Below are 25248 nucleotides of genomic sequence, written 5' to 3'. Positions count from 1 at the left end.
GCATTTGAGTGCTACTTGCCGGCAAAGGGGTTTGTGGTAGAGATTCGAAGGGTCGTAGGTTGCCTATTGACAAAGACAAGCAATTTTCTTTTTGAGGAATCATAGGGATCCTATAAGCAGATTCTTGAGACTTGGTATGTGCTTTCTCCAATGATTGGGCGCTCTCAGCCGTCCTAGTTGGAGCATCCCACGACTCTCTGTGGAAAGAAATAGTGCTCATGCCATCAAAGCTGACTTGTGAATTTGGAATATTCGACCCGATCTCATATTTGAGAGCTTCCGAGGGCTCTTGCATTCCTATGGAAATTCCATTTCCACCAAGAGACTGCTGTTGTGTTGGCAAGCTGACCATGGTTTCACCTTGCGAAAGGCGTCTCCTAGACCGATATGCGGAGAGCCACCTTGTTGATGAGCTGATTAGATTGACTAACCAGTTGTCAATCAAGTCGGCAGCAGACAGTCCCCATGATGTACCTAAACGTGAAATTATCTTGCAGGCCTCGTTCTGTAACTGCTGGTTACTGAGAGAATTTGGACCCGAGCCTCTACGTGCCTCAACGAAGTCATCCAACTGTTCCTCACAGGGACAACTTTCGAAAAGGCTGCGTTTCCCTTTAATTTGAAGCACTGACATCATGCTCTCAACAGGGGAGCGTATAGGGCCAAATCGTGCTTCTTCTGTGATCTCCTCCGACGATGTGATTAAGTCTCGTAACCAAGATTCATATTTAGTACCCAAGTGGGTTTCAGATGCCGATACTTCAGATGCAAAGACAATTCTGCAAGCCTCAAGCTGGATCTCTTTGTTGTTCGGCAAATTTCCAGTCCTGTCGAAGAAGATTCTCAAAAAGTGATTCAGCTCTAGCGTAAGCAACTCGTATGCGTTCCGCGGAGATTCTGGAGGCGTGCCACTGGCTTGGTAAGGGAATGGCGAGAAACGTTCGTACTCGATCAGGTCTGACGGACGAGTTAGTCTGACTTCTAAACATAGCTGTGCAAGGTCGCTCACATGGTGGGATGCAATTTTCGACCATGTCCAATAACGCATCCTCAAGCCCCCAGTCTCCTCTCCAGTCCGCCATATTTGACCCCATCTTGAAATGGTCCGCTAGGTGATCAGTACGAATGGTCCAGGTATCAAGAGATATACCACAAAAGCCGCATCGAGATCGAATATCAGGAACGGTAACTTTCCATGACTTGGCAGACCAGTCAAGGAGGCCAGAATTGTGAACCAACCTCACATGCTGTTTGAGGTGGTCCTTTCGATTAAATGTTTTCTCCTGGCAGGCAGAAGGGTTATGGCTGTCGAGATGTGCTTGAGAAGGCCCAACTTCGCCACAAAAGACGCAGCATGTTTCGTTTGTCTCAGGGTTGATATCACGGGGTCCGTTTGGCGAGCATACCCATCTCTCAAGGGGCATGTGTAGAGACTTCTCATGTCGTTGCCAGTCGTGTTTGGTTCTGAAAGTTTCTGTACAGAATGTGCATTGGTACTGATTCTGAGGGTTGGCTAATGACGTTCGCTTTGGACGCTTCCTCTGACGTGCCCGACTGCGAACCGTGGGAAAAGGTAAGCTCGCAGAATTTTTTGAGTTGTGGGAGTAGACAGAAGCAAAAGAACCTCCGCTAGAGGTGCCAGCACTACTTGCAGACGATGTGCAGTACAATGACCGCGACCTTTCATCATCAGTGAAGTTGGCATTGTAGCTGTCGTCTGCAGCTATGGAAAGGTCAGATACTTATTACCGTCACGGAATCGGTCTCGAAACCGTCTTTAGGTAAAAAGACGTACCTGAATAGGTCGCATGGCTAGAAGCCACGGCGCGAGCGATAGCGGTAACGGTGGCTGGTTCGTGTTCTGGTGGCGAATCAACCCACCGCTCAAGAGGATTCAAACTCTGATATCGAGGACTGCTCCTAGGAGCTGGTGTTCCTGGCCTTTTAGGTATATCTACAGGCTTGATTCCTGTCCCGGCGTTGCTTGTGGAATATGGAGACGTCGACCGGTGGTGGCTTGGCACTTTTCCGCGCCTACGGGCGTTAATAAGCCAGTTAGTGATTTGAACCTTGCTCAGACCGGTTTGATGCTGCAGCATTTTCTTTTCTTCTTCACTTGGATATGGATGGTGGCTACGCGAGTAAAGCCATTGCCGTAGTATGCGAGTTGAATCTCGTGAGAATCTAGTACCGATCTTGGGCGGAGGGGGAGTTGATGTAACGAATGTTGTTTTCGGTTCGAAAGGATCATTTGACCGATGTGAGTCGTCTTCTATCGGCGAATGCTGATCATGGACCGACATTAAGCGACTGCTATTCATGAGTTCATTGATGCTATTGTTGTCGGGGAGTTTCGGTGCAGTTTCCAAGAAGCTGCATTCACACCCAAGAGATGCGCATGATATACAGCAACTCTGGGGTTCACGTTCTTGCGTAGTCTGACATTGATAACCCCAGGAAGTACAATTGACACACGATGTCAGGGGCGTCGTCCAATCGCTTCCAAAACCACCGCTAACGTAATCCAGGGCACCGTCAAAGACATATGGAGAGTTCTCTCCGCTGGACGGCTCGACAGTAGCATAGCGCAGGGCGTCGTCGCTAGTCATGGGTCCCAACGTAAGGTCAGGTTGTGAACCATGAGATAAGGAAATCTCGGCGAGATTGACGAATGGGTTCGCCGACAAAGGGGAGTTATCGGGTTGGTCGTCCATGCTCCGAGTTACAAATTACGCTGAGGCGGTTGCAACCTTCCCGTCGTTGTCTCAGTGGTGGCAACGTCGTGGTCGAGTATATCACTACTCCTATTGCTGCACAAACAGACAGAATGCTGTTGTAGCGTAGTGATATATGCGTGATTGATATGTGTCTTTCGCGTGTTGATGCTGGAGGTTGATGTGACTTCCACGATGTCTGCACAAAAATGGGAGAGCAGCTGCCGGAACGAACACACATGGCGCTCAAGTAGCGTTTGGCATAATGAACGATCCACTATCTTATCAATGATTGGTTAAATGGGAATGTGTCAATTGCGCCTTACACTAAAATCCACCGGCAGGCCCCATCAACTAGTAAGCTTAGGTCCTAGGCGGCGCCGGTCAATGGCAATGCTAGATCCGAGCCCGGAACCTGGACCAAAGGAAATTGCTTTTTGTCACGTAACTCATCTTTGGGAGCTGAGATAATCTAAGAGCTGTTTCAGTGTTTGTCCCCACTAGCTCTGGATGAAGTGAGTGAGTACCTGTAGTCTCTCATTCGTCCAATGGTTATTATGCATTGCGTATTGTGATTCAAATTACAAAATCCAAGATGGTAACAAGCAATTCATTGAAATAATTCGATTAAGAACTTGGAGAGAACATTTCTGCAGTGGTTCACTTCGACTGAACAGGATTTGACACATGACACGCTGTCTCGGCGCTTCCACCTTTTCCTTTTGTGTATACTGGCGTGCTCAACACATCTAAGACTCTGCCTAGTGTAACATGCCCGAGAAAAAAGTGATCATGACTATTACTGTGAGTCTTGTGTGTTGTGATTATTCTCTTTTTATCGGAGGCGTGGAAGAACGAAGTTGTCTGCTCTACTGGTTTTGTTTTGACTGAAAATTAGGAAACATTTGTAACAAAATGACGAAACAGGAGAAAACCCTCAAATAAGTGTCATAATTTAAAACCTTACGAGGTGAGACAAATCCTTAAATATCCCGCGCGACAACAATTACAAGTCTACCAAGAGCGAGTCAAGCTTGTTACGATGGTTTAAGTTACTGTATCATCACTCACTCTGTTGCAATCTTATGGTAAGTGAATGATATATATAGTTGCGTTGGTTGACTGTGCCCAGTGTTTAATTACTAGATTTGCCTGGACATTTCGTGCATTCGTCAGAAACCTAGCTGGCGATCCTCACGTAGAATAACGGAGGCTCTTTGTGAAATTATTATGCATTAGTTGGTACTATTGGAGTACCAACTTAATATCCTTCTGAGTAGTTTGGGTCGAGAAGACTCTTGGAACCGTTGCGTTTCGAAGGTCACTTTTAGGTCCGTGGAAGACATCGCAATGATTACGCAGATGGCGAGCTGTGTTGCTTACCGATGGCTTGCCAGAATATGGCAAAGGCAAACACTTAATTGGAAGTGCGTTTTAGCCATCTATTTCTTGAAGCGTATCAGCAAAGGTTGGTGGTCAGCTAGCTGAGGTTGAATGCGACATACGAGAATGACTCTACAACATCATTAAGAGGAACAAAGTTTTCCCTTAGCTAATTGGCAGTCATTTATCTGCAAAGGTGTGCTACTATGCCTGTGAAATTGAAGAACTACGTGGAATGAAATATTGACCTCGGCGGAAACGGAACTTTTGCTTTGGCCTCTTGCTGGAGCCGAATATTATCTGATTGTTTGTTCTCAGTAAGCCCAAAGTCTGTGCAAATACCCTTAAAATCGAGCTTTGTCAGACCCTGAAACCCTTTCTGATAACTGACCGATCACGCGCCCTCAAGAAAAGTCCGCCGGTTTGGTAGGGTATAGAAGCAGTAAAACCAGCGGGTTTTTCTTGAGGGCGCGTGCCCGCCTACCAAACCGGCGGACTTTTCTTGGGGGTGCGCGCCGATGTACTAGAGTTTCAACGAAACAGACCGTTCACTGTACCCTTGAACTCTAAATTCCCGGTGATCCCGTCAGTATCTCTGACAGCGATGATGCATTTTTTACTGTTCGAACCAAATCAACCATCAATCATGAAGATAGGTTTTCCGAAGGAACTTTTTCATTGGCCGCACTTTTAACTCAGATCATCAATAACTCAGTATCGATCTTGAAACTGACCAGCGCAACGAGGGAAATCCTTCCTTTTTTGAGACAAACTAGCCTTACGGTATTTCCCGTCGCCAGGACTTCAGCAATGTGCTTCAATGCAAGTTAAAATATAGGATTGATATAAGGTGCTCATGCACATTTCTCGCCTGATTAAGATGCATATCGTCCGGTCTTTGGCTAGGACTATTTTGTGTTATTAAAGTGCAAGAATCAGCTCATAGTCTCAGATACTGCACCAACTTGTCATTTCATACCCTATACCGAAGATTTAAAAAGGGGACGACCTACAAAGAATTTCTTTTCTCGGCGACTGCCTTGAGAAAAGCACCATATCTAATTTCTATTTTTCAATCCCATTTCCTCGTTAACTTACAATGTCGTTGTCAGGGACAAGCGCAGCCAATGCTATGAACAGCAGACCCACTCGCGGTCACGAATACTTGTGCGCCGTAAAAGATGTCACAGCGTCATCGTTCATGTCTGAGAAAGACCGAATTGAAGCACTGCGAGCAACACATGAAGCAATTGCCAAATTGGAGTCACCATGGGAGACCTACGTTAGGCTCCACATGAATATGGTAAAGTTCCTTACAAGTGACCTATCAGTGGTGATACATATTGACCAAAAACGTGACAGCCCAGTGTTGCGGCCGGCTTAAAGATCATCAAGGATTTACATTTGATGGTTAAGTGGCATGAGAAGGGCAATATTCCTATGACGAGTGCGCAACTTGCGGAACTTGTTGGAAACTGTGATCCTCAGCTTCTCCGTAAGATTGTTTTATTCCACCGACTATCAACATGATCCTGGATAGCAGAGCTGACCGCCGAAGACCGGTTCCTTTATGTCTTGGCTGCGAATGGTTTCTTTGAGCAGATTCCAGTTGGGAAATTCAAGCCAAACAAGTTTTTTGTTGAACTCGCCAATCCAGAGTTCGACACGCTCACCGACTTTTAGTCAGTATTACCACATCGGAAACGGGAACTATTTCTCACAATCACAGTTACATATTCAGCCGGCATGCCTTCGATCTGGTACCTGAATATTTAGCAGAGAATGGCTATAAGAATCCCACTGACCCTAATAACCCTGTATCCAAGAAATTCATCGGTCATGTTGATAACTTGTGGGCTTATTTGAAGGAAAACCCAAAGATTGGAGAGTCGTTTAATGTTCTTCAGAAGGTCTCGACAAACAAAGAGCCAGCCTGGATTGACATATATCCTCATCAAAAGCTTGTGGACGAATCGGATCCAAACCTTCCACTCCTTGTCGATATTGGCGGAGGCATCGGCCAAGATCTTTTGAGATTCTATACTGTCTACCAAGAAGCAGCTTCTCGGCTCTATCTCGAAGATCTTCCAGAAGTTATCGCCGATGCACACACCAAATTGATCATCCCGAAAACTGTCAACAAGCTAGAGTACAGTTTCTTCACGCCGCAGCCAGTAAAAAGTAAAGCTCCTAGCACGGGCACTTGTATGCATTACTGACAAACAAATCAACAGGCGCGCGTGCATACTTTATGCATCATATCATCCATGACTGGCCTGATGCCTCAGCTCAGAAGATTTTGGAAATGCAGAAAAGCGCAATGAAGCCTGGCTATAGCAGGCTGCTCATCCATGACCACGTATTGGACGATGAAAAAAGTCTCATAGGCCCTGCTGCGTTTGATATCGCAATGATGGTCTGTTTGGCTGGGCAGGAGCGCACACAGAAACAGTGGCTGGCTCTGTTTGATTCAGTTGGACTCAAGGTTATCAAGTTCTGGAACAAGCCACCTGACACAACTAGTGTCATTGAGGTTGAAGTTCCTGTATCTTAGGGGATTTTTGCACAAGTTCTGTTTATTACGAACCACAACCTTAGCTCCAACACGCACACTCTGATCATACCCACGAAAGTAAGGTCTTGGGGGTTGACATTTACCTCCTTGTTTTGCAGATTCTCAGTCACACACCCGAAGTCTAAGATTGTTACTGTTTGATTTTAGCGAAATGCGTTTCGACCATACAGCTTCAACGGCAGTAGTACTTATAAAACATCACTGCGACGATGAAAACGTGCTTGTGTGAGAGGCATGCCAGAACATTTCCTAACATATCTAATAGGTGGTATGAATGCAATCAATCACGGACCAATGTACAAAAGTAGTATAATCTCTGACGTGTAGATGATCACAAACATTTACATGCTCTTCAACTCTACAACCTCTGGCGTCTGTTCTCGCATACCATACATGCTTTCAGGTCCGCCAATAAATTTGTCTCCGAAAGCCTCGAACCCATCGTCTCGTCGACAGTACGTCTCGATGACGTTCTGGATTGGCTTGTACGGATAAGGAACCATGATGCCCTGCCCGTGGTCCTTCCCGTCAATAAACATCAACTCCAACTCCTCTTTTCCAGTCCATTGATATCGCTTCCAAGATTCAAGGTCATCCAGTGACCACTCGACACCTCCGGAATACACGTAACTAGCCACTAACTTAGGAGTAGTGACGCAATCTTCCCCACCAAGAACGACGGTGCTACGCATTCCTACTTGAACGCCGTTGCCAAATATGGCAATCTCTTCCGGTGATCCCGAGGCATAGTAACCAGCTTCAACACTCCGCAAGCTAGGAGTCAGCATCTCACGCCACATAAGAGACTCTCGCCAGCAGAGCCTCCGTGCAAGTGTATATGCTGTCCCAGCCTCTGTTGCGCTGGCCCACCAAATTTCCCACTCGTTGCCGTGTCCCGTCCGTCCACGTACAGATGGCGTTGGCTCTCTGCGTGTAAAGTTGAAGGCTACATCTGGGAGGTGGAGTAGAAGTGACACCGGGTCTATCAAGATAGTCGCTGCGACTCTTGGCGCAAAATCTGCTCGTTGTAATAGCTGCCCCATCAACAATGTTCCGTAACTGTTTCCAATGAGAACGAAATCGTCCCATGTTCCCCTCTCTCCTGGACCAGGAGCCGGCTGTGAGGCTCGTTGCTGCGCAACGCACTTTGCAATCATCTCGCAGAGCTCGGGAGTTGGTGCAAGTGGGTATGCTGTTACGCGGGATGAGATTGGTAGCATTTCGACGGCAAGGATACCAACGTCCTTGGGTATGGTGTGAAGCCAAAACATGTAAGGAATCAATCCGACACCTAGGCCATGGATGAAGACTATGGGGCGTTTGGTGGCAGATTTATGTGGACGGTACCAGTACGACATCTCATTGGCGGCGGAATGTTTGAATGAGAAGAGATTGATAAATCGAAGCGGAAAAACTTTGAAGAATGTTGAAAGTGGTTGCTTAAAATAATGGTACCCTTGCGTTAGGAGATATAAAGCCATTAAGTTATCGAAGAACCCAATTGCCTGAAGAGAGCTCAGTCAGCTAAGACATGATAGATAGTAGATAGCAGACAGTAGACTCCTATAATACGTCTTTGATTGTCTGTAGAGTTCATTTGAATGCACTTTGGGATAAAAAGAGAAAATACTAGCAGACTCTCGACTCACCAGATAGTAGATCAAGCTGCGATGTTGGATAATCACAGGATCAAACATAAGCCGTAACGGTTCAGCGTTTCCTCTACCTGGACGTAGCTTGATCCCAAATTTCTCTTCTGCGGCTTCAATGTATTGTTCGACTTCGTTGTTAATTTCCGCCGTAGGTCGGCTAACCATGTTGTCGTGCTCGAACAGCGCCCAAAGCAGCCAGTCCTTCAAATTTTCTCGCCGGATATCCTCCATGTGGGCGTTCAACATCCACTTTCGTATAAAGTCCTCGCCGTCTGGCACAAGATTCAGCATCTTGTGGAATAAGCGAGCACGCTGTGGTCGACTCATCCGTGGAGGCCAGTAAGGCTTGTATGTCTGAAGGTACCATTTGTATGGCAGAAAGAAAAATAGGTAGAAAACAATTTCAATAGCAGCAATAACTTCGATGAAAATAGAGACTGGATGAGCAATTGCCTTAACGCCTCCAAGAGCAAACACAGCATAGAAATAAGTGAAGCCTAATAAGCCTATGTCTCTCATCATGACGATAAGGACGCGTATTGCGATGTATTGCGGCCATGTCTTCTGTACGATCATTGTAGGAAATCGCAGGTAGCGGCGCCGTTCTCTTCGATGCGTATCCAAAAATCAAAATGCGGGGGCGCTGATGCAATGCTAATCGAATCCCTTGGAACTTCGTCGATCTCGATCGCGAATGCTGAAAAACAGCGCTTGTGGTAATATTTCAGAAGCAGAAATCGTAAGAAAAACAAGCTGCGGGCATAGGTTATCTTGTATCGCCAATGGTGACGTGCTGAGAATACACCAGACCCTTCTGGGTCAATACCTCATACACGCTCAAAAGCTTAGAGCACATGTTATCCCCTCAACATCGAAAACCCTCGGAGCCAGACGAGTTTCTGTGACGTATATCGGGAGGGGATGGCTCGGAGCCGGCGATGTTGGAGTGGAAACAAGAAAAGCAAGCGAACCTCCGTATCCGGGTACCAGGAAACGGTTGGAGTGGGGGCAAGGTCCTTGACTTACCATTGAGGCGGCGATGCCCACCGGCAATTATGGGTCGCCCGCATGAGGATACCGGCCGCCTTGGTTTCAAATTTACGTGCCGCACATTGGATGAGCTATCTGCAAGATCCAGCCTGTCCTCGCATATGTTGCGCATCTGTCAGCATGAGCCAAGTCAACAGAGTCCGACGACGGTAGCCAATAGGCTGTTTTCTAGGCTGTTTTCTCGGCTGTATTCGGCTTCACTAGCAGTTTTTAGTTCTGTCGACTAAAACGGCAATCGAAGACTTGCATCTTATTAGCGGTGATGAACAATGGCTAAACCCAATGCAGTTGGGTCTTGTCGGACTGTGTGGTCATTCGGATGCTTGTACGGCTAAGCTTCTGTTTGATTAATCGACTTCCTGCTTCAACTGGACTAGAACATCTGATTTTTTAGTCGCTGTTGGTGTCACAGTTCATGTGCTCCACAGGTCTGGTTGTAGGATACCCCTGCGCCGTTGTTGTCAAAGCAAACACAGGGCCGAAGACCGCATAAATCCAGGGATCTAGGGATCAGATATCGTGTTCGGTCAGTGTGTTCGCTTTGAGCCACCTTCAATCAGTACTGCATTCTTGCTCTACGAATAGTAGCGCCATTCAGCACTGCTCTATCGTAGTTCGTTCAAAATCAGTACATAATCAACACGCTCCGCTCATTTACAAGAGTTTTGTGGCTAAATAAGACGAGCACGTCAGATTATGGGTCTCCAAGGGCCCCCTCTGGCTTATGGTAGAGATTACAAGCTCCGTCTTGTTTGTTCTGAGCAAGTCTAGGTTTAGGTATTTTCATTAAGAAAGATCATACCTTGATACTGTTTCTGTAAACAAGAAGCTAGGCTCTATGCAAACTCTCTACGGGCTTTCTAAATTATGTTCAAAGAGTGTAAAGCCCAGAATCAGGGTTGGTAATAGAACTACCAGTGATTAGTAGACGCAAGTCAGGTATGACAAGTCGGTACTTTCATGTTGTGCTCGTTGCACGAGCATGCAACAATCTCGCACTCTCTGTAGTATTCTGCATATATGCGCAGTTGTTACTTTTGCCTAAAGGACCGGCTCGACTCATTATGCCACCCAACTTGCTCGAATACATCGTATTAACCTCATCCCCACTAAGTTCACCCACTCAAAAGACTTCTAAACAGATTTTCGGCGCTGAATCCACTCAACTCTCATTGAAAGGTTTAGGGTTGTGATGCAGTTTGTGGTGGCATCGCACAAATAAGCTGTTAGTGATTACCTCCAAGAATCCCTTGATGTTGTACCAAGTACTTCAATTGCAAGACGTTTTGATCCTTCATATCCCTGCAATGGCTGGGCCGTCATTGACTTCAATCATGGTTTGAATCAGATATGGGATGCTGTCGCTCAGGAGCGCCACTAGGTTAAGCCGGCACTTTCACTCGTCCGGGGACTAGATTAGTGAGGCATTCCGCCCGGGGTATCCTAACAGAAGCCAACACAGCTCTTTCGCATGGCCGCGATAATAACTGGTAACAGTCGACTATTAGCAACTATATCATGACGATGTGACTCCCCATGCCCGTCCCAAGGCCAGGCCGCCAAAGGCATAGGAACATAGCAATGGAGACGTCTGGGCTAGCACGATCTCTCAATATTTATGTATTGGCGTCCGCTTATGGAAAGAAATACCAATCTTACCAATCTTGCCATACTACTGGTAGGTTCCTAGAGCTCGGAACTGTATGTTCTTACTGTGAAGATAGGAAAGTCCTAGAATATTGAATACAAATACGAAACTACACAGTTGATCGATGGAATAATATCAATACATTGATAGGGCCACAAAGAAGGCTTTTAAACGCAGGACACGGCATATCCTCAATATAACTGACGTCATGAATCAAGTTAATAACCATTAACGTCTGAACTGTGATATCACACAAAGCAAATAAGAATCAAAACTGATGTTACTAGCGGTCCCAAATGGAATCCTTTCATAAAACGGTTGAGAACGTAGTCGCAACAAAGAGGTTCTAGAACACAGCAACCTATGAGTTGAGAGGTACTCTGATTAACAAGACGAACAGGTCGACTGTCTGGACTCAACAGAAAACATGCATCTAAATATACCAGCGCGCATTTTCCACAGTCATCAACATCGCCGGTGGAAAAGCAGGGCCATGGTACAGTCGGAGTTCGAATCAAGGGAAACCCCTTGCTTCGTTCTCCGACCCTCAAGCAATACACCTACGCAGGCTTCGACCAGCACGATAGCGTGATATAGGCATTCCTCTCGAACACTTAGGCTGAGACCTCCACCAAGCTGTGCTATATTTCCTCCGCCTTGCCTTGAATGACTCTCCCAGAGGTATTCGGTCACATAGATGATAGACTGAATGTCGGATGCCAAATTCGGCTACCGATAGCACTGCGTGAACAAGTAAAGCATGTGTAAGTACTCGGCTCTTGCCATTAACCTCGACGAGCATCTTTTTAATTTGTTCCAAACCAAGATCACCACTAACCTAAACACAGCAAAGGTCGATTTCGGTCGGTTCTCATCGCACGCGTAGGGAAATATCTCGACCCGTCGGACGGTATAAAGGCGCATCTAGAAACGGATCACAGTGTCACTGAATCGAGTTGAGAGTAAAACATAAGAGACATGATAGAAAGATCAATTGGCTGCTTTCACAACCCACATAGAGTTTGATGGGTTCCGGGGAGCAGGACATCAAATTAGTTGATTATGCAGCAATCGTCGAATAGGCAAGTCGGTATTGAATCCAGTCAGACGTCTCAAGTGACTGCAATTAGGTATCTATTTATTGACACAGTCGATTAATTCGGCTATCTTGCCTAAGACCACAAAACAATACGGACCCTGAATTAATAAATGGGGCAGTTGATGGCGCTGCGAGAAAGCCAATAGTTAGTCTTGATATCGTTGCATATTCGACCTTCTTCACGTACTTCTTGTCATTCGCATTGGCAGTAACATTGAAAGGCTGCTTTCCATTGACGGTGCACTTGGCGAAGACGTTCGGGACAAGCTGTTCTGAGGTGGTGCCGCAATCAAGGGTCCAAGTCTTGTCGGTAGCACCAGTGACGTCAATATCGTGGCCAACGCTGACGTACTGGTTGACGATGCCATCGCCGGTGAAGTAGCTTCGACAAAGTTAGTCTTTACAGTTATGAATTGATACAAAAGATGAATCGATAGTCACGGCTAGTAGTAGTCTCTCTGGTGGTGGAAGGGAGTGCTTACCACCCGTAGATGATCTGGCGGCTCTCGAGGGTAGGAGCAGCTTGAACTCCGACTACCAGGAGGGCAGCAGCAATGGCGGTAAATGAGCGCATCTTGAAGATTATAGAAATTGATTTCAAAGACTGGATTGTACAAAGTGCTGAGTAGTCCTTAAAAACGAGTGGCTTGTTTGTTAATGCTGAAACGACTAATCACCCAAGGATAGCACCGGTGCTGCCGGTTCTTATACAAAGCTGCGCCGAACCAAAATCTTTGTATTCGTCGATCCCTCTGAATTTACTTTTGCTTACGAAATCGGTGTGGAGTGAGTGTGCCCCTCCAGTGCATATTATATTGATGCCAGATTCTACGTCGAAGTTTTCCCGAATGCATAAGTAACCAATCTCCATTCTCCGGGGAATCCGAGTGCAAAAAAATCTTAAGCTATGGTTCATCCTACCATAAACTCTAATCAGTTCGTTTGCGCGCGGCAAGTTCTCACTGCCACTTCCTGTGGAGAAAAACAGCAGAGTAAAATAGAATACCTCGTGTCGATCGAAACCATATCCTTGTTTTGCCAAGATGTAACCGGCTCAACAGCGTTGAACTTACAACTTAAAGTAGATGGCCGGAGTTACCAATCTCCATAAAATTTTATGACGTGAAATACATCAATTGATTGTTTCTCCAATCTTTTCAACTTTGGAAGGCTCCGTACTCGTTTGGTTCACGATTGTAAAAGTCGCCCGATAGGCCCACGACAATTGAAAGGGGAAAGACGGCATGACTCAATATCAATCGGGGTCCGCAATCGGGGTTTTGAGGAAGACCGAGGACTATCCTCTATCTTTTCCCATGAATAGGCATTTTAGGCATTTGTCCACACAGGATCTTGCTCATGAGTCTTTCCGGCAACGTCACCCGCTTGACGGCCAATTCGAAACCAACATCCACACTTCACACTTACTGCCACGATCCCTAGACAAATTCTATTTTTAGCTGTTCAATACTACCCTCTCTTATGTTTTCAATTTATTTTGTTGTTGAACTCACAAGTTGGCTGGCATCTAGCTGAACCGTCTATCCAATCACCAGGCGTCAAGGAAAGACCAGTGCAGCCCGCTCTCAAATGAATTGTATCCAACTCGGAATTGGACAAAAGGGAAAAGGGCATGTTTAACTGCTACTCACAATTGACCCTTGTGAATTCTCTCGCTAAATTCAACTACGGTCATAAGACACATCACTTGGCACGAGTGGCTTAGCGGAACCTATAAAACCTTCGCCGATCCACGATTCAACGCGCGGTGTTCGCATACCAAAGAACGCCGGACTGATACTATTAACTCTCACTCAACCATACTTCTCAAAACGCTACATACTACATGGATTCGTAGCGGTAGCTACCAAGAAGATTGATTCATGTGTCCAAAGCCGTTCATGGCCCTTTGCAACTCAAGACTGGATGTTTGAGACCATGCCACCCAGAACAAGGGGCTTGTGACTGTATCTGTGTCCCGTTGTACAGCGTTGACTCTCTTTGGTGCCCGCTTGATGCTATCTGTAGTAAGTTCGGCTAGCCGAGAAGGCATTCGCGTATTTTGAAACTGCTTGATGGAGAATATAACAACGCAGTTCTCAGATGGGCTCACCTGGAAGCGCTGTACGACTTCCCAAAAAGCGGACTTCCGCGGGATGCGAGACATTTGATCAACTTGACCATTAATTCCACTGAGCTACTAAGGCATCTCCTGTACATTGATCGCACGACATATTGGAAGAAGTAGGTATTTCAGCAATAGCAACGATCTGAACATGGCTAGGCTGATAGACAGCCCATTTGAGCGCCTGACTGATGCGGCATGACGCTGCAAGCAAAACCTACACGTATATACCGAATGGTAAAAGGTGTTTTCTTTCGAATCGTAAGTATAGGCTTTGATATCCAAGCCATTCCGTACCTCACAAAGTTTTACTTCATTTCCACAGGCAACTCTACCAGACACACTCTTGACTGTGCTCCTTCCTCCTTCGAAGCTACCACATATCTTTCCTATCTTCTGTCTTGAAAACTGAAATCCCAAAAGGCCGACCAAAATCACCACGGCACTGACGCAAATGCCAATACTAGTAGCAGCGCCAGAGCTCAAGCCTTTACTGGCTCCCAAGCCATCGCTACCCTTGCACACATGAAGTTTTTTCTATACCCGGGCTCATTTCAACCAAAACATTCTTGGCACAGTATTACAACCTCCCCTATGACCACGAATCCGTTGGGTATTACTTACGGCTTAGTGGTAAACCATACGGTACTTCGACAAGCCCACCATACATTCATACCTCGGCACTCGACACTGACGCTAGCTAACGCGATTAGCTTGGTTGTTTTGGCACAGCAGAACCCAGGGTGTGGTGCCCAACGGGAGATCCGACGTCCCTGTGAATGGACCACCTTTCGACCACGGGTATCCAGCAACAAGCAGACAGAAGCTCATTCTCTGAAATATTACAAGAAATCGGCATTTTCCGGCTCAAGCTCGTAAAAGGCCTTGACAAACTCCTCTTCATCCTGCTCCACCTCGTCTTCCGGATCAACCAGACAAAGGAGCACAGAAATGACCTTGCCGCCGTCGTCGCAGTTGCCATCGGCGACGTATATGATTTCGCCGGCGACGTCCTTCCACCACTTATCCGTAACCAGTGAAATCTCGATTCTTGTTCTGGAATCGGATTCGGTATCAGACGAGTCTGAATCGCCGTCCTCGGCCGGTATGTGGGCGTAGACATGCACGAGCTTGCACCCATCCTTGTCCCTGACTTTAATCACCTCGAACGGGACGTGTGCTCCTCCAATGCGCAGGTCGATTGCCTCCTTGAGCTTTTGAATCTTAGGCCTGGGTTCTACAGCAGTGGACTTCTGGATGGGCATGGGTACTGGTCTAGTTCTGGGGCCGGCCCTGGGCTTCTTGAATTTTGTTTTAATGTGTTTGATGCCGGAGATGATATGGTTGAATAGTGAAAACATGGAGGTGACAAAATTTGCTTTGGATTACGAGAGAATCTTTGAAGTAACCACCACTTAATATTTCCAGACGAGTCTTTGAGAAGAAGGGGCTTTGATAGGTGGTGTGCTCATGGTATCTCCGACAGATGTGCCATCTCGTAGGGCTACTCCTGTGCTTTCGGAGATCACCACTGTGTACTAGCAAGGGACAACCAGAGCTTAAAAAAAGACTGAGTGTCAGCCGTTTCCGTAAGGCAAGTCTTGAGTGAAGAACGTGGGCTTCCTAAGAATATAAATCAGGGTTACCAAGGTAGCATGACTTCCACTTAGCAACCCAAAAGCTTCTGTCTCAGGAACAAGACATTCCGGAGCAATCAACGAATGAAAACAGCACCAAAGAGTACCCCAAGTCTGTCTCCTTCCTCCATCTTCTCTTTTATCCCCGCCTCCTTCTTCTCGTATCCCTCAAAGTTTGTTAATCGTCCTAGAGTTATTCTAGGAGGGATACAATCTCCACCCCCAACGTTCTTTTTCCTCCTCCACACGGTCTTCCAACCGAGTAGACCACTTCTTCAGTGACAAGTACAAACACTGAGGTCTTGTTAGCAGCCAATCACTCTAGAACTAACAGCTTAGACACAGAACTTACTTCTTCGCGCAGTATCCGCCAGTCCCCTTCAACAGGAAGCACTACAGTCCCGAAACCAAAGTCAGCAATCAGCGGTACCATAGCAGCTCAACCCTTTTGCTTTCCATCACCAGGGGCCGAGGAGGAGGAACTGGATAATTCATTTTTGTCATAATGCTCATACGTACCTTCACCTGACACCCCTGATCGCCGCCCAGAAAAGAGCACGTCCACCCCTGGCGGTCTTCGAGGAGGGCCCGCTTGATGAACTCGATGGACTCGGCCGACAGCTCGCGGCCCTCGTGCTGCTGCTGCTGCTCGGCCACCGGCTCAGCCACCGGCTCGGCGACAGGGCTGGCGATGACGGCTGCAGAGAGGGCCAATGTGACGGCAGAGAGGATGGTCTTGGAGAAGTGCATTTTGATACGTAGGTGCTGTCAGAATCTCAAGACGAGGGAGGGATTTGCAATTGATCTCAGTTGTAAGGGCTTATGGGATGCTGCGTGCGATAATGATGATTGCTGTAATTGTGCGAGTACGGTGTTAAACGAGGTCCTCGACGCCGGCCTTTTATAACTTTTCCGGTGGCCTTTGAATAGCTCATTACCTCTGGTTATACCAAGTGAGATCGTACGGAAGCCGCTCTCGTCTCCCTTCGCGTTCTTCGTTGAAATGATCCGCAAGCCAGAGTTGAAGATCTTACGAGAGCGGTTTGCAACTCGAGCTGGAAACCTGTGATCACCGCAGCCAGGAAAATGCCTCGAGGCCTTGTCTGATGCACCTCATTGGAAGTGATATACACAACCAGTGGGTCAGACCATGGTATACTCCTCCACCAAATTCCACTTAATTCCACTTCAATAAGCTTGCTTCAAATCACTGGATAGTTTGTCTCGACCAATGTGGCAACCCGTCATTACATCTGCTTGGTTTGGCAGCTTTCTTGAGGATTCTGCCTGGCACTCTTGGCTCGTCGATCTCCGTCGAGACATTGCACTGAGCACACGTCGTTTACATTGGCTTTCAGGACTGGATGTTGACTCGTTGCCTAAGACAATCGTTTGATTAGCCACTTACGCTTTGCCCAGCTACCAAGACAACAATTCTGAACTATAGTTCCCATTGCCGGAAACGGCAGGATAAAGGGATGGCTTAGGGGAGAGCTCCCGGCCAACAAATATCATGGCCTGCGAGTCGCGCCGCCAACTGCAGCGGTCATCGATTCCGGAAGGATCTGCGCTGTAAGGCGAGTCTGGCGGAGAAACACAGCTCTGAAAGCGGAAAGAGGCCAAGGCTTGATCGACAGGGAGCCTGGTCAGAGACGCCAAAACGTTCAAGACGATGAGTACGAGAAACTAGCACATGGTGGTCCGCGAGTACGGTGAACACGAACAGCAGAGATGTGGTGAGAGCTTCGACATACTTGGTTATTACTAATTATTCTCAACATCCCATTCCACGGTGTTTGGGGGCCAGAGGAGCAAGCCGTCCATAATCTCCTCGACTCGACGTTCTTTAGGGAAGGAGTCGATGTATCATATTGGGGTTGGGGCCGGACAGCTCGCTAGTTTGCCTTGCCCCGCTAATTACGCCAAGAACGTGGGCACCCGCCGCTCGAAAGGTTGCACGAAAAAGCTTTCACCAATGGCAACGACGGGAGGGAAACGGCGGCGCTAGGAGAGCGGCCCGCTGCACGTCCATGCCCTCCCTGACCGGGCCCCAGATGTTCTTGGCGTCCGGTGGCGTTGTTCATGGCAGCTTGCAGGCTGCAGATGGTCGCGCATAGCAGTCGAGCCCTGCGTCCGGATGAGCAAAAGAAGGGCATCGGCCGGACGTCGATGTGGCCTCAGCAAGTATTGCTGCAGCGCTGCTTCTGTGCAGCGAAGGCTCGTATGTCTGTAACGACACATGGGTCATGCAAACCACGGATGCCGCAACGAGCCAAGGTATCCCGAACCGCGGATCTCTGGGACGAGTTCCTGCTGCTTGGCATACTGTTTAGGCTTCAGTCTCTGACAGCACACAGATCAGACTCATTAGCTCCAGATCTATGCCATCAACATCAAGGCCGTGACGTCTTTGACACACCAAGGCATGGCGAAGGATGGTTGAACAGTCGTGACGCACAGTTGGTGAACTCTTCCTTGGACGCCATGGGCAAGATGGGGAATCGTACGTTGAGGGCTCATCCGCCAGCTGCGCATTGGCAGTCCGCCAGAGTAACTTCACTCCAACGCTGAAGTGGGGGGGGGGGAGGGGGGGGCCCGCTAGGTGTAAGTCGCCAAGGACCGACCGCACACCCAACCGGAGGAGCTCAGGCGCGCCGCACACGCGGCCTCTTGAGAGTCTAAAATGTGCCTCGAGGAGCAGAGCCGCTGCTACCCAAAGCACTTCGCCCATGATCCCATTCTTCCAACTTCCTGATGCGCCTGAAGGTGGATTTCATTAACAAGGAGGCCACGCTTCTAGCTGGAATGGGTACTGCAGTCCACCGCGGCCATGATCGCCAGGTCCCGCGTCAGTAAAGCTCCCCGTTCCCGCCGGCGCCCCCGAAAAGCTTCTTGCCTCGATATCAAGGATCAATGCTGAACAATGGCATTGGGGTCCAGGTGATAGAGTTTCCTGTCGCTGCAAATCTGAGCGAAAGGTATAGCAAACGCCGAGGGGCCATTCTTGTCGAGCGGAAGGGCAGAGAAAGTCTCCGTCGAAACGGGATCACACTGATGACCCTAGGTACCGACGCGCCCTCTCGCAAGGTTAACTTCCTATATAACCAGACCTAAGAAACAAGCCGAGCATGGCCGAGTCGTTGGGTGAGAGTTGGCGGTCGAAAACAAGGCGGCGGCACGGTGGAGGGGAAATGGTATCGGCGGGCTATTATTGATCTCCGGCGGCTCGGTGATCGGCCCAGGGTTGAAACACCAAAAGGCCGCCGCCCTGTGCCCCATTCGCGTTGGTCGTATGTGTCATGATACGTTACCGTGCGCGAAACAGCACTCACACAAGACACGACGTGAATTTCCCACCGTAGAGAGGGGCAGAGAGCCCTCCCTGGGTCTCCTGGTTTCCGGGGTGAATCCATGCCCCCGCGCCCGAACCAGACGCGGGGGATACTCCCGCTGCCCAGCGTGCACGACGAGGCCCGCAAGGCCTGGTTCAGGGAGAGACCCGGCTGTGCTGCGCCTACGACTCGACGAAATTCTGGACCGCAGCACTGACTATTGCCTCTCTTGGCCGATGTTTGGTGGCTGTGCGTTCCGCTTTCCGGTTTCGCATTGATTTCAGATCCCGCCATCTCCCTACATGATGATCGCCTTTTTCCCCCTTAACACTCATTCTTATCAAAATGGCCGGGAATCGCATCTCTTCTCGTGGACGTTGGAGTCGAATCGTCCAACAATCAGATACCGACCACCAACAGTCGACGGCTATTCCTATCATGCCCGACGTCGAAATGGCCAGGACCGGAGAACGGAAAGAAGAGGAGGAGGAGACCGAGTACCGTCCCCTGAACTGGAAGAAGATCTTCTTCACGCCCAAGTATATCCGTACGAGCGATCGACCCAGCCCATATAGAACGCCGTTACTGACGAGACCCGTGCAGCATTCCATCTCTTGGGCGTTGCCATCATCATAGCCACTGTGTTTATCAGTCTTCATCATGACGAAGTTGTCGAGGTCAGTATCGCCCTTCAAAGTGTTGACGGAGCCGATGTGCTGACGTTGCGCGACTGCAGAAACTGCGACCCTTCTCAGAAAAGGTCCGATCATTACCGGCAGGCTTCCTGATTCCGATCGCCATTCTGGTGTTGATCTCATTTCCGCCTCTTTTCGGCCACGAGATCGTGGCGGTTCTGTGCGGTGCGGTGTATGGTCTGTGGATTGGCTTCGCCATCGTTGCCGCGGGTACCTTTCTGGGAGAGAGTAAGAAGCCTTTTTTTTGTGTTCTTTTTGCCGATGGCAGTTGAGCTGACTTATGAAACAGTTGGAACGTGGTTCGCGTTCAAGTACACGCTGCGACGAAAGGCCCACAAGCTGGAGAGGACAAATCTCAACTATGGTGCTTTGGCGCGGTTAACCCGTGATGGGGGTTTCTGGGTACGTTTTCGTTGAGTTTTGATGGCAGGAGGAAGTGATCGCTAACCGCTCACAGATTGTCTTCATTATCCGCTTTTCCGTCATTCCGTCGCATTTCTCGACGGCGGTGTTCTCGACCTGCGATGTCAAGTTCTGGCACTTTGCAGTGTCGACGTTTTTGACGCTGCCGAAACAGATCATTCTGGTGTACCTCGGTGTTCTCCTTGTTCAGAAGCAGCAGAACAGCACCATCAAGAACGTCGTTTTCGGCCTCACGGCCGTTTTGACCATTGCCTTGGCGGTATACATTTACATCAAGATGCGGAGCGTCAAGAAGACTTTGTTACGGGAGCAGAGCGAAAGAAGGGCGCAGCGGGATTTGGTGGAGCAGCGGAAGGCGGAGGTCGACGTGGTCGAGACCGAAATGGGTTATCTCCAGCCCGCCGCCACGAGAACAGACAGACCAGGATACCCACAATGGATTTGAAGGCTGTAGGCTGGGGGAAAAGCGCATGGGTGGACATCTGGCCCATCTGGCCATGACGGATATAAAGGGACGGAAACACGTGGTTATGGGATCGTTTTCTTTGGCGTTGGCGTTGGCATGCGCATTATAGCGTTGGAGATAAACATGAGCTGGTCGACATTGGTTCCCAACAACTACTTTTCGTTCAAGGAACAAGACACGACGATTGAACGAGAGTCGCAATGACCGCCCTGGGTGATTCTGGTGGCTTTCGTGACCGGCAAGGTCGATGCAGAACAGCAAAATGGCATGCACGTCGTGATCAATCGAACACATGTGAAGCTGATGGAAAAGCCAACAGAAAGTGGACATGTCGCCACTACCATCCAATGGGTTGTCCGAGTTCAAACCCGAATATGGCAGCCAGGAAAAGATACGGCCGTCCAAACCCGTTGGGCTGCTCCTTCGCGATGATTTCGAGAGGAACGTCTAGGGAAAGACGTGTTGGTGGAAGGCCGTCAGACTGAGTTGAGGCCGAGCAGGTGGTAGCAGCCACCCCAATAACTCTCTGCAGTCAAACTCGGCGGGTTTGCCCGAATGGGTCTGCTTTCTGCCCGCTAAAAACTGCGAGGTGTATGCCAGAGGGACGAATTATCTCACTGTACACCACCAGCACGGATGAGTGTCAGGAAGGTTTGGCTGGAAAGGGATGGAGGCGAATCTTGCGAATCTAGACGCTGGATGATTGTTTAGCACCCCCGTGGTTCAGGGTGCACCCTGTTGGACACCTTTGTGCCGGTGCTTCCGCTAGCACCTGGGGGAAAATGGCGGTTCCGAAGAGATTCCCTCAGCTGCTTTGGGGGATGCATGGTTGACAGGTTCCGTCGAGCGAATCGAGTCGAGGTGTGTCGTTGTTGAGGTGCACGACTCGTTGCTTCCAAGGTGGAATGAAGGAGAGGAAGCATGAGCCAAGCGACTGCAAGATGCGGGCCGTGCATTTGGGGGGATCTTCCTAAGCGACCCTTGACTGTCCGAATCGGTCAATCCATGGGGCAGCAAAGAACGAATAGAGGCTGCCTACAGCGCGCTAGGCCCCACCCCCGGGCACTGAGCTCGCTGTGCCCTAGGGGACAGTGGAGCGCGCAGTACTGCCGGGTCCAGTATGCCCGAGGGTTCTTCACTGGGCTGCTGGTGGTCTAGACGGGCGAGGCCAGGACAGACGGGGGTATGGCGGCAATGATGGGGGCCGCAGTATGTAAAAATAGCCCGTGCCCAGAAAAATTGCCCGCAGCACGTATTCGTACCGGGGCTAGGTACGTCGATGGCTTGGATTTGCCGTTGGCTCGCCTATCCTTCATTCCGGGGAAATGAAGGTAGAAATGACCTCGCTTGGCTGAGGAGGGGTGTTGTGGATAGAGGCCAATTGGTTGTGAGGGGCATGTATTTGAATATAGTACCACCACTTGGCCGGTATAGGAATTCTCACATCTCATGGTGAGAAGAGTAGCATAATGGTTGATCGGACTACCGCTAGCCGCGAGCCTCACATATCTGTAGGTACAGGGGTCCTCATCGGCTTTTGATAGAGAAAGAAAACACCAACCAGTTCTCCAAGCCCCTATTCCAACGTTTGACACCGTTTGATGAGGCTCAAATACAGTTGGCGACCACGCGAATGCGCTGCGTAGTTTAATGAGCACAAACGCCTTGGCCCTCCACCATGACCTCATACGCGGATGAAACAACGCGTACCTGGGAGGATACGGTCGGCGGCCTCCAGCAAAGATCCATAGGTCCAAAGGCTTCGATAGTGTTTGAAGCAGCCATGGGCGAACCGTGGACTCCCAAGAAATCCATCCCAAGAACCCGCGTGCGCGTCCCACATCAAACATTTCGCGACTTTGTAACACAGGCTCAGGAGCCAGGGGACCTGGGCGACTTGGGCAGAGGCATCTTCGAATGCCACTCGGCAAATTTGCCCAAGTTGCCCAACTATGCATTCCCAGTTTCCCACTCTGGCGTCAATCCCCGTCTCGATTTGGTATCGCTCGGTGGTGGCGTTCGCATCGTCTGCATCCTGTTTTCCTCGCTCCCTCGCTGGACCCTTGCAATCGCCAACCAACCGCAGGTCGCGCGCAAAAACGGCGTGCCGCTGGGTGCTGTGCTCTCGTAGTGTAATTACTCTGTAGTGCCGCCACTATTGGATGTTCAAGGTGCAAGTGGGCAGAGAACCTGGCAAGCCTGGCGTACCCCCCCGGCCCAGGCTTGGTGCACCTGTCGGCAGCAGCAGCGACACAGCTGAGAGAACCTGATTCACGGCCCGCCTCTTTCTCATCTCCATCGGCCGTCCGCCCCCCTCCCGCCGCCGTTTCTTAGCACCTCAATTATCCACGTTACGAATCCCATCCCGGCCACTGACAGCTGCTGCGCCTCCTTCAAGACCACCTGTCGTCTCGTCCTCCCTCTCGAAACCCAATTTTTCCATTCATCTTTCGCATGCGCCTACTTAATCGAGCCTGAGTACCAGACAACGCAGAAACCGGCCACCACCCACTGCCCGCGCGCGCGTCTCGAAATCACAGGTCCCGAACCAACATCGCCGGAACCCACCCGAATTGCGACGTCATGGCTGCCGTGCCGTCAGCTTCTCCCGCCGCGGCCACCACCGCCAATCCTGATCCCGCCCCAACGAACGGCGACGCCAAGCCTGCAACGATCTCCACGGAGACGACAGATCCCACTGCCACGACCACGGAGGTTGCTTCGGAGCCCAAGCCCAAAAACATCGCGAACGGAGCATCCCCGCCGAACGGTCACGATGCAACAGGCGACGAGCCGAGCCCCAATCTTCCCCCAAGGCCGGCCTCAATAGATGCCAAGGAGGGTCTCAACCCAACCGACCCGTCGGTACAGCCGCCCAATACCGCCACAACCACGAGCACGAGATCGCCCAGGACCTCCACGACGCAGCGTGCAGGCGACGACACCAGGGACACCTCGGTGGAAATCGACAACACGAAACCCGCCGACTTCGAGGGTGAGATCCAGACCAACAACGACCTCCCTACGCCCCAGGTCCTCAAAAAGATCGAGGACTACGTCGTGCTGGACCGCCATGGAAAGAGCCACTCCTTCAAGAGCTTATACAGCGGTCGCAACGTCGCGAGACGAGTCCTTGTCATCTTCGTCCGCCACTTCTTCTGCGGCGTAAGTTTGCTTTGCCCGCCCGCTCTCCCTGCGGACCTGACTGTTGCTAACTCCCGCCAAGAACTGCCAGGAATTCCTACGCACCCTCTCCGAATCCATCACCCCCGACGCCCTGCTGGGTCTTCCTATGAGCACGTTTATCGCCGTCGTCGGCTGCGGCAACCCGGGCCTGATTGACATGTACCTCCAGGAGACGGGCTGCCCGTTCCCCGTGTACACCGATCCCACGAGACGCCTGTTCGACACCCTGGGCATGACGCGCACCCTCGCACTGGGGACGCGGCCGGCCTACATGCGCAAGTCCATGCTCAAGTCCGCCGCGGAGAGTGTCTTCCAGGGGCTCAAGCAGGTCAAGGCCGGGCTGGCCACCAAGTCTGGCGACCACAGACAGGTCGGCGGGGAGTTTCTCTTCGAGCCCGTGGAGCTCGTCACGGAGGTCTCGACGCCGTACGCCGAGCGGCAGATCGAGGAGGCCATGACCTCGAAAAAGAACAGCATCGATAGCCAGGACGGCATCGACGGCGAGGGCGACGACGACTTCGAGCCCGAGGAGAAGAGGGTCACCTGGTGCCACCGCATGCGCTCCACGCGGGACCACGCCGAGATCCCCGAGTTGATGGAGGTGCTGGGCCTCACGGGCACCGGGAAGGCCCCTGCGCACGAGAACAAGAGGTGGTCGAAGGCGCTGGAGACGAGGAAGGGCACCGGCCTGAGCATGGCGAGCCAGATGAGCAAGCTGAGCGAGCAGCAAGAGCGCGCCTAGGAGCGCCGAGCCTTCTTTTGGGTCATCGACGGGTCGGTGCGGCCTGTAAACCGCACACGCCCGGATAATTGGGGTTGAGATCTCGCCCGTAATGGGATCCAAGCTAGGCTGCGTCGTGGGCGGATGAACATGGGCAGCTGCCAAATAGTGTTTATTCTTGTGGACTGAAGATAGCATAGCCGCTTCAATGATACCTGCATTCTTCAGCATTGACAGCACCTGCATTTGGTCAGCCAGCTGGCGGGTGCGCGCCTTGCCCGCGAGGCGAAGACCATGCCGAAGACTTGGATTCTGTATTGCTTTCATACCCAGCCCTGTTGCTCCTTAGTCCTTTTGGTGATGACTTTTTTAGGTTGGATCTTTACGCGCCTCCAGACATGAGCATGAAGAAGGTTTTGATCGACACGAGCGAGGCGCCAACTTTGCGCCCACTGTTCATCCCATCCATGAGATGAGACACAATCCGTCAGCGAATAACCTCGCCTCGCCCGTTGACTCTAAAGTCGCCACACAAGGGACTG

At 50.0% G+C, this 25248-nt stretch overlaps 7 protein-coding genes across 7 annotated transcripts; 3 read left to right on the top strand and 4 right to left on the bottom strand.

Moving 5' to 3' along the window:
• Window positions 1–7013: 7013 nt before the first annotated feature.
• ColSpa_09213 (uncharacterized protein) lies at window positions 7014–7460 on the bottom strand (the record flags this gene model as incomplete). The annotated part of the gene is made up of 1 exon (XM_049275425.1): window positions 7014–7460. The coding sequence occupies one exon, from the start codon at window positions 7458–7460 to the stop codon at window positions 7014–7016; it is 447 nt and encodes a 148-aa protein (XP_049131382.1).
• Window positions 7461–12224: 4764 nt separating this feature from the next.
• Window positions 12225–12695, bottom strand: ColSpa_09212 (uncharacterized protein; the record flags this gene model as incomplete). The annotated part of the gene is made up of 3 exons (XM_049275424.1): window positions 12225–12249; window positions 12309–12503; window positions 12604–12695. 3 exons carry the CDS (start codon window positions 12693–12695, stop codon window positions 12225–12227), a joined length of 312 nt encoding a protein of 103 aa, XP_049131381.1.
• A 2393-nt stretch (window positions 12696–15088) lies between these two features.
• Window positions 15089–15511, bottom strand: ColSpa_09211 (uncharacterized protein; the record flags this gene model as incomplete). The annotated part of the gene is made up of 1 exon (XM_049275423.1): window positions 15089–15511. One exon carries the CDS (start codon window positions 15509–15511, stop codon window positions 15089–15091), a length of 423 nt encoding a protein of 140 aa, XP_049131380.1.
• An 830-nt stretch (window positions 15512–16341) lies between these two features.
• On the bottom strand, window positions 16342–16633 carry ColSpa_09210 (uncharacterized protein; the record flags this gene model as incomplete). Its single annotated transcript, XM_049275422.1, has 2 exons — window positions 16342–16365; window positions 16403–16633. The coding sequence occupies 2 exons, from the start codon at window positions 16631–16633 to the stop codon at window positions 16342–16344; spliced, it is 255 nt and encodes an 84-aa protein (XP_049131379.1).
• A 3020-nt stretch (window positions 16634–19653) lies between these two features.
• On the top strand, window positions 19654–20778 carry ColSpa_09209 (golgi apparatus membrane protein TVP38; the record flags this gene model as incomplete). The annotated part of the gene is made up of 4 exons (XM_049275421.1): window positions 19654–19762; window positions 19971–20138; window positions 20200–20312; window positions 20368–20778. The coding sequence occupies 4 exons, from the start codon at window positions 19654–19656 to the stop codon at window positions 20776–20778; spliced, it is 801 nt and encodes a 266-aa protein (XP_049131378.1).
• A 1699-nt stretch (window positions 20779–22477) lies between these two features.
• Window positions 22478–22930, top strand: ColSpa_09208 (uncharacterized protein; the record flags this gene model as incomplete). The annotated part of the gene is made up of 1 exon (XM_049275420.1): window positions 22478–22930. The coding sequence occupies one exon, from the start codon at window positions 22478–22480 to the stop codon at window positions 22928–22930; it is 453 nt and encodes a 150-aa protein (XP_049131377.1).
• A 452-nt stretch (window positions 22931–23382) lies between these two features.
• On the top strand, window positions 23383–24727 carry ColSpa_09207 (thioredoxin-like protein Clot; the record flags this gene model as incomplete). The annotated part of the gene is made up of 2 exons (XM_049275419.1): window positions 23383–23964; window positions 24035–24727. The coding sequence occupies 2 exons, from the start codon at window positions 23383–23385 to the stop codon at window positions 24725–24727; spliced, it is 1275 nt and encodes a 424-aa protein (XP_049131376.1).
• Between the last annotated feature and the right edge of the window lie 521 nt (window positions 24728–25248).

Source organism: Colletotrichum spaethianum, assembly GCF_022836535.1.
Source record: "Colletotrichum spaethianum MAFF 239500 DNA, contig27, whole genome shotgun sequence".
Lineage (NCBI taxonomy): Eukaryota > Fungi > Ascomycota > Sordariomycetes > Glomerellales > Glomerellaceae > Colletotrichum > Colletotrichum spaethianum.
This window is presented reverse-complemented; position numbering and strand designations above follow the sequence as displayed.